The sequence below is a fragment of the Oppia nitens genome, unplaced genomic scaffold (assembly GCF_028296485.1).
Source record: "Oppia nitens isolate AA-2021 unplaced genomic scaffold, nextdenovo-longstitch-racon4-pilon3 scaffold3_pilon_pilon_pilon, whole genome shotgun sequence".
NCBI classification, from domain to species: Eukaryota; Metazoa; Arthropoda; class Arachnida; order Sarcoptiformes; family Oppiidae; genus Oppia; species Oppia nitens.
The window spans coordinates 8063454-8075417 of record NW_026533221.1 but is presented as its reverse complement, the minus strand read 5'-3'; the positions used below and the strand labels follow the sequence as shown (position 1 = coordinate 8075417).

The 11964-nt window shown below is 22.8% G+C and overlaps 1 protein-coding gene across 1 annotated transcript; it reads left to right on the top strand.

Moving 5' to 3' along the window:
* The first annotated feature begins 9802 nt into the window (after nt 1-9802).
* Nucleotides 9803-11953, top strand: LOC128958800 (probable ATP-dependent RNA helicase DDX52). The gene is made up of 6 exons (XM_054304736.1): nt 9803-10000; nt 10067-10734; nt 10809-11061; nt 11128-11437; nt 11510-11651; nt 11738-11953. Exons 1-6 carry the CDS (start codon nt 9914-9916, stop codon nt 11877-11879), a joined length of 1602 nt encoding a protein of 533 aa, XP_054160711.1. The 5' UTR covers nt 9803-9913; the 3' UTR covers nt 11880-11953.
* Nucleotides 11954-11964: the final 11 nt, after the last annotated feature.

Below are 11964 nucleotides of genomic sequence, written 5' to 3'. Positions count from 1 at the left end.
TATTATGAAAAATAGTTAAATTTTGAAACTAAAATGATAAAACTATATTTGCATAAATTGTTATAATCTTTTTTTAGTTTCCTAATAAATTATACATTTTTATATTTGTAAAATAATTAGAAAAGTGATGTAAATAGCAATTAACAGCTAAACAAAAAATAAACATAAGTTATATAATATATAATATAAACTAAACATCTTTTTCAATTTAAACCGTATATGAAGTGAATATTAAATATATGTTAAAATTCATTTGTATTTCAAAAAATAAAAMCTTAATGTAGTTTAACCTCATTTTAGTAAATCTTAAGATCGTTTTAAATAATACAAAATCATTATGTATTTTGACTTTAAACATAGGGTTCATAACTTTAGAGATGATGTTCACAAATATTAGTTTACAGGTCAGTGAACTTTAACTAACATTTTGTTGACTTGTTTTCTCTATTTATTAACTAAATTAAAGTTAACTTTCTTTAGTTATAATTTAAAACTTGTGTCAAAATTACAATTTTAAATATTTAGACAGAAATCATCATTTATTTATACATTGTAATCGATAATTATATGAATCGCATTTAAATTAATGAAAAACAAATAAATGTTTTAAAAACACTAAAAATTAGAGCACATTATTTAGTAATAATTTATCACTAATAAGATTATTATGAGATAATAAAAATAAATGAAAGTATAACTAAAATAATAAAATCATTTTATTTACAAATTATTTTAATGTGAAAGGCTTTTAATTTGTTTTATTGTTTTGTTTTTATATAATAGATTAAAATTAATCCATTTATAGTTAATTCAAATATATTAAAATATCATGTATTATATACAATATTTATGCAATTAAATAATAATTTCTATGTGTATATTCTATCTTAAAAATTAATAAGCTAAATAAATAAATAAATACAGTACAGATAAAGATTTTTATTAATAATACAATTGAAATAAATTGCTATTATGTATATCATTTATTTTAATTATCTTTATAATTGATTTGTTATACAATATTATGTTGTCTATTGACATTGTAAAGAAAATTCAATCACAATAAGCAATTTGAGATAAATTTTATTATAAATATTTCCACTATTTAATTGATTTCCAATTACTTTTTCAAGTTTATTTATATAAATAAAATAATTAAAAAATTTAGATCATATTTTAAACATAATTTTGAATGGTATAGACATTATTAATAAGAGATTAAATGATTTTTTTGACAAATGTATAAATAAAATAAAAATATATGTCGAAAACAATTTGAATATTGAAAATTTTTTTTTCATATTATGTTAAATGTATTTTATATAAAATAATGATAATTAACATTAAACCGTAGTTAATCTAATAAATTATAATTTTTAATTTATTTGTTTATTTGTTATATTAACCTATAGAAATAAAATATTTAAAAATACAGTATATTATATTACAGATATATTTTTAATTATRACATTACTTATAAATGATTGTATAAATAGCGCCAAATAATAAATAAATTCTTATCAAATGGTTTTATATTTATTTATTAAATGGCATTTTATTTTCCAAAAATATCACACTTTGTTAAATAAGTTGTTATGACTATTATTTAATTATGCAAATAAATCTATTAGCGATACATTATAATAAAAAAGCCCATATGCCTTATCCAGGTGGCGTTAGTGTTGATGAAAAAAAATTACTCCTTTTTTGCCATATATTTTGGTAGCTACAGAAATATATGGCAAAAATTATTGGTTTTTTTGCCATATATTTCTGTAGCTACCAAAATATATGGCAAAATAAAATCGTAACGATATGTATGAATGGTTAKTATTTTTGCCATACATTTCGGTAGCTACCGAAATATATGGCATAAAACCAATWATTTTTTTAATCAACACTAACGCCACCTGATATGTGCTTTTTTATTAGGATGTATTTGGKGTTTGTTTTTAAAAMCACTTATAATCAGTGSATTCAATACATAAACTATTATCACCTGACTGWCCTCCCGGTGCTCTAACTATCTCTCGGCTCGCKCTACACAACACCCGTTACCGCAGATGATGAACGCAAACTCGTCAATGATGTATGTGTTGGGCACCAGTAATGCCATATCGGAGTCACAGTCGCTGAAGCAACAGATCGATGGTCTGAATGCAGACAACGAACAGCTGAAAAGGAAGTTGTCGGCGAAAAGCACTGAATGCGATAAATTGAAGCAACAAATCAAAGAAATCAAATTAGAGTGCGACAGATATAAACAAATTATGATGCAATTGAATGACACTATTGTCAACCAAAATGGACAAACAGATGAGATACCGGTGCCAACTATAATATCATATACACATCAATGTTGACTTCACTTATTGACATACMATTAGATATTACCGACAAAGGGTTTATGCCAATGACTAGTGATGACAGATATATGAAAGACWATTAWATTGATATCGCGATATAAATGTAATCAATTGAAGTGATATTTTATTTGATTTTTATGTAAGAAATGATAAATGATATCATATTTATGATTAGATCCACGACAATGTATTAGTAGTACTGTAGTATCGTTTAGTTTTCTTAATATTTTGTTAACTGATTAATCTCATAATTTTTCTATTATTTAATTTAATTGTTTTATTTATACTTTATCTTTCAATGATAACAAAATCTTTGTTGTGTTCAATTCGGTTCTAAGTAATTTAGTTTTCTTATGATTAGCACGAACTTGCAGTTTGTGTGCAGACATAAAGCTTTTCAAATTACTTTCAAATTTAGTTTTTAAGATTTCTCTTTCTTTTCTATCATCGACTAACAGACGTTTCAATACCTTAATCTCTTCATGTCTTTTATTTGCCAATTGATTTGCATTTAAATAGGAGGCCATTTTAAACAGTTATATCATATCGTAGTCACAGAATTTTAAATTATAGTTAATATTATTTAATTTAATAATTGYACGTTTAATACAAATTAATATTAGATATTAAACTTAATTAACAAAATTAATAATTGTAACTTAGTAAATAAATTTTTACAATCAATTGTTTAAATAAACTATTCTTTTGTTATTAGCATTTTCTTAGCTATTGTTTAATAATATTATTTAATATAAATAAAGTCTTATTATTTTTATTAAAGTTTAATCATAGTTTAATCATAAATGAGTAATCATAAAGTCAAAATCAAAAATTATGTATTAATATAAATTATACAGTAATCGTAATATTAATACATAATTTTTTTTAATTTTWGATAAATATGTTATTTTATTCTGTTATTTTTTTAATRCTTAAAAAATTTATATAATAATATTTAATACATTATAATACAATTTAAAATCTATAATAATATAATATTTAAAGGAAAGAAACAAATTAATWATTATATTAAAATATAAATAAAATTAATAGAGCTTAATATAATTAACTAGAAAATAATTTATTTATTTAGAAAATTGAATTAAATTATAAATTGATAATTATTTATATTTTAAAAGTAGTATTATTGAATAATATGTATTTTTAAATTTTTAGATATTTATTATTTATCTCAATTAAAATTAWGTATAAAAATATATTTTATTATTAAAGCTTAATAATAATTAAATAATAAATGACTAATCATAAAGTTATTGTTTAATAGATATAATTATAATATATATAAATATAATATATATATATATATATATATGCATTTATTTATCAAATGCTTTACTTTATATTTTATTTAATTTTGATTCCAATAAGATTAGAAATTTAATATTATTTGTTAATTTATACATTTGTATATCTTTGTTATCAATTGTTAAAATGTGTTATTTCTTTCTTATTATAAATTTTGGTCAACAAATAAATAGGTAACAAAATTCTTCTGGTTTTTATATCATATGTTATTGTTTTCTGAGTCATAATATTAATATCAGAAATATTAAATAATGACAAGTATCTGATTATTCACTTCAAAAACTTTTTTTGTAAACTTGTATGCAAAAAAATTTAATTATCGGTTGTAATTTACAGTTGTATACATCTTCATCTAATTAGTCATATAAAATGAATCTGAAAAAATGACTTTTTGACATAATCACATGTTTTTAACATAGTATTTTAAAAATAAATCCCATTTTTCATTAATATATTTAGGTTTATTTAACAAACATAATWKACTTCTGGTTAAGTCTGATTGAATTATCCAATTAGTTTTACAATAGTCAACTTTGTATCATATTTATAATATATATATTTTACATATAATAGATATATTATTACTAATTTAATAATACATATTTTAATTAAAATATTTAAATTCAAAATAATTTTAAATATACTTTATTTATTAAATATATTTTACATTAACTATTAAATATATAATTAATTAAGCATTTAAATAAGTTTTATTACTATTTAAAAATAAAGATTTCATATTTTAAATAATGTAATTAATTCAAAAATAATAAAAAATTATGTATTAATATTAATAGTTAAATTTATAAAAACATTTAATTTTWAATTATTTAAATTTTATTATAAGTTATTTAATATTTGATAATAATATAATAAATATAATAATAATTTTGAATAAATAAATAATACAATATAACGTTTATTATATATTTATATATAATAAATATTATAGGTTCAGTTTTGAGAACAAAATATATTGTGTGTAATGTAGTGTACATGTAGTACAATARTGTTATTTATTAGTATTATATTAAAATACTAATATTTTTATATTAAAAATGAATTTAATWAAAAATTTTATATATTTTATATTTGCTTAAAAATATCTCAATATCATATTAAAATAATTCATTTAAAAATTGTATAATTCAATTATTCAATATTAATGATTTATATACATTATAATAATATGCATTAATATAATTTTACAATGTTAACTTTAATTTACAATTGTCAACTTTGTAACATATTTATAAAAAATAATAATAGTTTACAACATAATTTCTATAATACTATTACAAGTTGTTATTATATTAGATATAGTATTATTATTATTATATAATAATTTAATTTTTATTGAATAATAGATATTAAATTTAAAATATTTAACAACAAAATAATATTACAATATAATTTACATATTTAATACTTATGGTTGGACATTAACTATTAGTTAGTAAATTAAGCATTTAACTAAATTTTATTAATATTTTATAATATATCTAATACAATTAATTCAAAAATTATAAAAAAATATGTATTAATATTTCTAGTATAATAAAAATTATAGGTTCAGTTTTGTGAACAATATTGAGTTAGTGTAATGTAATGTACATGTAGTACAATAGTGTTATTTATTAGTATTAAAAAATACTAATAAATRTAATTATGAATTCAAAAATTGTATTATAWTATTTRAAGAAAAACCAAATTAAAATTTTATTTAAAAATAAATACAACTTATAAAAAGAGCTTAATATAATTAAATACAAAATAATTTTATTTATTTAGTAAAATAAATTATAAATTCTAATTTATTTAAAATATAAAAGTATTATTATTATGTATTTTTAAAATTCTAGATATTCATTATATATTTTAAATGAAAAATATTAAAAATTTATAATAAAATTAAAATATATAATTTTAAGTTAATAAAGTATTAACTATACACATTAGCCTATACATTATATTTTTAACTGTTTGTAATGATATAGTTATGTATGTGTGCATTAACAACCAAACAAATATATACTACAGTACTAAACACATACTGTACTATATTAATGACTATTGTTTAGCGATTTATAACATTAGTGCTTACATTGCACTGCACTAAATACAAATACATATTAAACACATACATAACTACTATACTACAACTCGATTTCCAAAATAAACTTTTTCAAAATTTTATTCTTGTCAGGTGCTGACCCTAGTGAACAAATAGTGCCATATATTTCGGTAGCTACAGAAATATATGGCACTAATAGCAATGATATTAGTTAACAAAAAATTCACTAGGGTCAGCACCTGACAAGAATAAAATTTTCAAAAAAGTTTACTTGGAAATCGAGTTGTAGTCTAATAGTTATATATTTATGTGTTTTTAATGAGTGCAGTACAGTATAAGCGCTAATGTTATACATCAATAAACAATAGTTATTAATACAGTGCAGTATGTGTTTAGTATTGTAGTATATATTTGCTTGGTTATCAATGCACACACATAACTATATCATTACAAATAGCTAAAAATATACWGGATATGCTAATGTCTATAATGCATACTTTGAAACACAATGAAATATAATTTATAAAATAAAATAAATATCTGTTTGTATATTAAATAAGTATTTGTTTTTTGATACAAGTGAATGCAATAATGATTTGTTCAAATTATCATAAATTAACTACAATGCCATTTGTTGGTTGAATTTATTTTGATAAACGATTTTAAGTTTATCAAAAAATTTGTTTTTACAAAATAATAAAATCATTTTGATTATCGAAATTTGATTTAATATCCAATTTATTGATAATAGTAGATATCAAATCGTTATTATGATTATTATCATTGAAATTAACTAAGGGATCAAAGTTTGTCTTAAATTTAATACAACACTGTCGTGAACTGGGTTTATAATCAAAATCCATAAGCACAATCAAATAGTTATGATTGTAAACAGAGTTTGATGTCATTAATTTGTTAAACACATTAATTAAATTATTGTGTTTCTCCTCATCAGTTGATGACATGAATTTATTAACAATCATTTTGTATGGACACAAATCACGAAACAAATGCATCAGTTGTGTTGAATATTTTTGGTCATCAGTTGACAAACCAACAGCTGGTGATTCAATGATAATCACTGAATTCAATATATGTGATGAAAACATTTTCAAGAAACTATCAACTGATTGTAAATCTGAGTTCAAAATATCTTCAAATGCAGACAACATTTTCTCTAAATCAGGTAATAGTAGATTATCGATACATTTGTTGATTGATCGCCAATTAGATGATTTAATTAGACGTTTGGCACAATTGTTGGTTAGTTTATAAATTGTTTTTTGAAAGTCATCGTTATTTATATTAACTAAGTTTTCCGACACTTTGTCAATAAGATTATATAATATTTTTGAATAATCATTAATAGCCGTGCKGTCAATTGTTTCATTATGTTTACCATTAATATAATCAAATATATTTTTTTCCAAATCCATTGACTGATGTGATGTCATTGTTTGTAATGAAATATCGATTGTGTTGACATTTGGCGGATCGGTATCCATCAATATATCGTGAGATTCAGGTATACTTGATATGCTTTCATCAATAGATTGGCTATTGTCGGCCACCGATTCCTGAGTGGGCGTTTGAAACATGTTTGTGACCATTAAAACGTCTAAACAAATCATTTAAATTTAGTTAAATCTAATAAACATTAAATAAATAAATAATAAAAAAATACTTACCATTGACGTCATCTCTTTTTGAATACATTTTTAGTTTTATAACTAATGGTATAAATTTATTGACAATAGTTTCACTTGTAAACAATCAAACATTTGTTTAATTGTTTAATAAAAACAATACAAATGCAAACCAAACAATGAAACACATACTGTACTGTATTAATAACTATTGTTTATAGTTATATAACATTAGGGCTTACATTGTATTGCACTCAATACAAACACATATTAAAACATATACATAACTACTAGAGCACAACTCGATTTCAAAAATAAACTTATTTGAAAATTTTATGCTTGTCAGGTGCTGCCACTGGTGAATTTATTGTCAACTAATAGCATTGAAAATAGTGCCATATATTTTGGTAGCTACCGAAATATATGGCACTAATTTTCAATGCACTCAATGCGCACACACATACAAACTATAGCACTAAATAGTGCCATATATTTCGGTAGCTACCAAAATATATGGCACTATTTTCAATGCTATTAGTTGACAATAAATTCACCAGTGGCAGCACCTGACGGAGCATAAAATTTACAAAAAAGTTTTTTTTGCAAATCGACATGGGCGCTTTTATTATAATGATAAAGTAGACAAACAAAAAAAAATTCATACTTTTGATTTCAATATAACATACATTTATTGAGACATTTAATTTATTTGCACTAATAAGTCATATAATTATTTGACACTTTAAACAATTAGCCAAATATGTGTCTAAAGCTTTATACTATAATAAGAATACTTTTATTATTTTTAACAATAATAGTATAAATATACTGTATATGGTTTGTACTGACAATTATCTATTATTAGCTTAAAAGGTTATGTCTATAAAATATGAAAACCATAATTAACTTTTCTAAAATATTTGCTATTATTTAATAATAACAATATTTATCTAACAATAACTTAAAAATATAGAATAGCAATGTATTGTTATTTGTTGTCAAAATAATTTAGATAAAAAAGTGAAATATCTTTAAGAGTAAATAACAAATGTATAATTTTTTTTGATCATTAGATTACAAAATTTTTATAATTAAATGAATGATTGTCATTAGTATAATATACAGTACTATATTATTATAACTTTGAAAAGACCCAAAAATTAAAAATACTAAAAATATTGGGATTAGATTTAGAGGTCACTGTTCAGGTGAGCCCTGATATTGATTTTCTTAATTAATTAGCACACATATACACTACAGTCAATTATATTGAATATCATATTACTGTATATTTTTGCATTTAAACCAATTGTCTGGTTTTGATTTGATTTATAATTGCATAATAAAACATGTGTTAATCATTTATCTAAATATCAATTAAATGTATAGTGATATTCACACAACAATATTAAGATATTTTAGTTATTAAAGTAAAGCCTATAAAAATTAAACCAAATTCTCAGGGCATCTAAATATCAATTTATTTGTGATTTAATTTTATGTTTTATTGAATTACAAATATTTATATAATTTCTAAAATTATACATTTTAAATATTATGCCATTTTATTCTTATATTTTAGTTAAATAATAGATTAAACTTTAATTTTAGTTCAATTTTAGTACATAAACTCTATTTATGATATAATTTAAGTTTAAAGATAGTATAATAAAATTAATATATTTTGAAAACTAGTAAAAAACATGATTTGTATTTATAAAATAATTAACTCAAACAACTTATTAAATTAAATTAAAATCAAATTATTTTATTAAGAAAAACAGGTTAATTATACTATAATTAATCCAAACTAAGTTTAATTTATATRTTTTTATAGTTACGGTAATTGTTATAACTATTATTCAATTGTCAATCACATGAATTTACGTGATTTTTGTGACTCCCAAGACTCCYGATTCACAATTTTATACTTTAATATTATAAATATAAATTTATCATATAATTTAAATCTATTGCTATCAGTGTTGGCAGTGACAAAATGTGTGTAATACAAAGCGTATAATACAATGTATAATACATAACAATTTTGATGTACAAAACAAAAATTAGCGCCACCTAGTATTAAAAATAAAACAAAAATAAACATGTTTTATAGTTGTTAATTTAATAATTATAAAATATTAAATGTGACATAAGTTTTTATAGTTGCTAACCCAACAAATAGTTATTTATAGTTATAATAAAATTTCGGAAATAGCGTCCACTGGTCAACTTCGGTGGACAWACTAAGTCCCAGTTATAAGCGTTGAACCGACAAAATATTTTTTTTAGTTGGAAATCAAGACAATAATTATTAATATGCAAAACCAAAATTCAAAAGTTTGTATTTTTCAACACTGATTGCTATTACTGTAGCTCTCACTACATGTAGTGCACAATACAACACACGATTGGCTGTCAATGCATTGCAATGGATATCAAGTGATAAACACATGTTTTCAATGATTTTATTTTAATAACATATCAAGTGATCAAATGTCATGAATTCAAACAATTTGTTTAAGAAGTTGGTGTCAGGCGTTAGGTTTGACCGCAAAAARTTTGCCAAAGACTTCAACAAATTTTCGGTAATTTATAACAAAATAGGTTTACAACTGGTTTTAAATGATAACAATTGTTTGTTTGATTTTTAGTTGAACCACCAAAACGATGGCAACAATAATATTGATTATATTGACGAAGAATATACAGAAGATAAACAAGAAGAAGAAGAGGTTAACATAATTAGCGATTCGTCAAAGAAAAAACCAAAGAAGGAGAAGACTCGGAAACAATTGATTGAATTAAACATCGAAAGAGTTAATCATTTGCGAAAAGTGAATAAAATCCGTGTCTTTGGTAGTGATGTCAACGATCCGATCGAGTCGTTTGCTGATCTGAATGTCGACAAAAACATAATAAATAATATCCATTCATCTGATTTCGTTAATCTGACACCGATTCAGAAGCAAACAATACCATTAATGTTAGATAAACGTGAAGTCCTGTGTTGCGCACCGACCGGTTCGGGAAAGACATTGGCGTTTCTCATACCAATTATTCATCACTTGGGTTCACCACAAAGGAAAGGATTTAGAGCTGTTATATTAGCGCCGACTCGCGAGTTGGCCAAACAAATACATCGAGAATGTCTTTGGATGTCTCAGGGAACTGGTCTTAGAGTTCATATTATCAAAAATGTTAATTTGGCGAAAAAGAAGTTTGGAACTGACTCTAAGCTCATGTATGATATTTTGGTGACGACACCCAACAGATTGGTTTGGCTTCTTAAACAAGAACCGATTGGTATTAATATACAAAAGTAAATATACTTTTAACTTAATTATTGTAATATATTTTTATTATCATTTTATGTAAATTTATTTTTTCTTAAAGTGTTGAATGGCTTGTTGTCGACGAATGTGACAAACTATTTGAATCGGGTTTTCGAGATCAGCTGTCAGTAATATTTCAAAGTTGTGGTCAGTCATCTAAGATAACTCACGCCATGTTTAGCGCCACACACGACCAGGAGTTGCAGAAGTGGGCCGAACTAAATCTGGACAATTTGGTATCCGTTGTAGTCGGCGGACGTAACAATGCATCGCAAGAAGTGGACCAGAAGTTGACTTTTGTTGGCAATGAATCGGTATTTTACTTGTGTTTAGAAAATTATTGTTTTTTTTGGTGATAATATTTAGATATTTTTATTTAGGGAAAAATATTTGCCTTAAGAGACATCATAGCTCAGGGATGTGAGGCACCGGTATTGATATTTGTAGAGAAAATACATAGAGCTAAGAGATTACACAAACAACTGATATATGAAAATATTAATATCGATGTAATTCACTCGGAAAGAGCTCAACACCACAGGGATCGTATAGTACGGGAGTTCAGAGAGGGAAAGATATGGTTTCTCATATGCACTGAACTTATGGGTCGAGGCATTGATTTTAAAGGCGTTAATTTGGTTATTAATTATGATTTCCCCAGAACTGCAGTTTCTTATATACACAGAATCGGTATTAAAACAGTTTTAAAAATTTACAAACCTATGCACACAATAAACAATTTTTATTTATTTTGTTGTCAAGGACGCACTGGTAGGGCTGGTAGAAAGGGGATAGCCATTACATTTTTTACCGAAAAAGATGCGGACAACTTGCGGTCGATTGCAAATGTGATGCGTCGGTCAGGTTGTGAGGTTCCGAAGTTTATGCTCGAACTTAACAATAGGTAGGTTTTTATTAATATAATTTTATTATACATTATATGAATTTAATAATTTTATAAAATATATATTATATTGTATTTTATTTTAGGAAAACCAGGTTATTTAGAAAACGTAAATTTAATCAAATTAATAGAAATAGAAATAAAGGAAAGAAATTAAAAAATAATTCCAATGATGAGGAAGAAGATAGTGGTGAAAGGGATCAGCAATATGACGATGAAAGTGATTGATTTGATTTATTTATATCTCAAACTAAATTATATCATTTATATTAAAGTTTTATTTTAACTTTGATTGTAATAATTTAAAAAAATT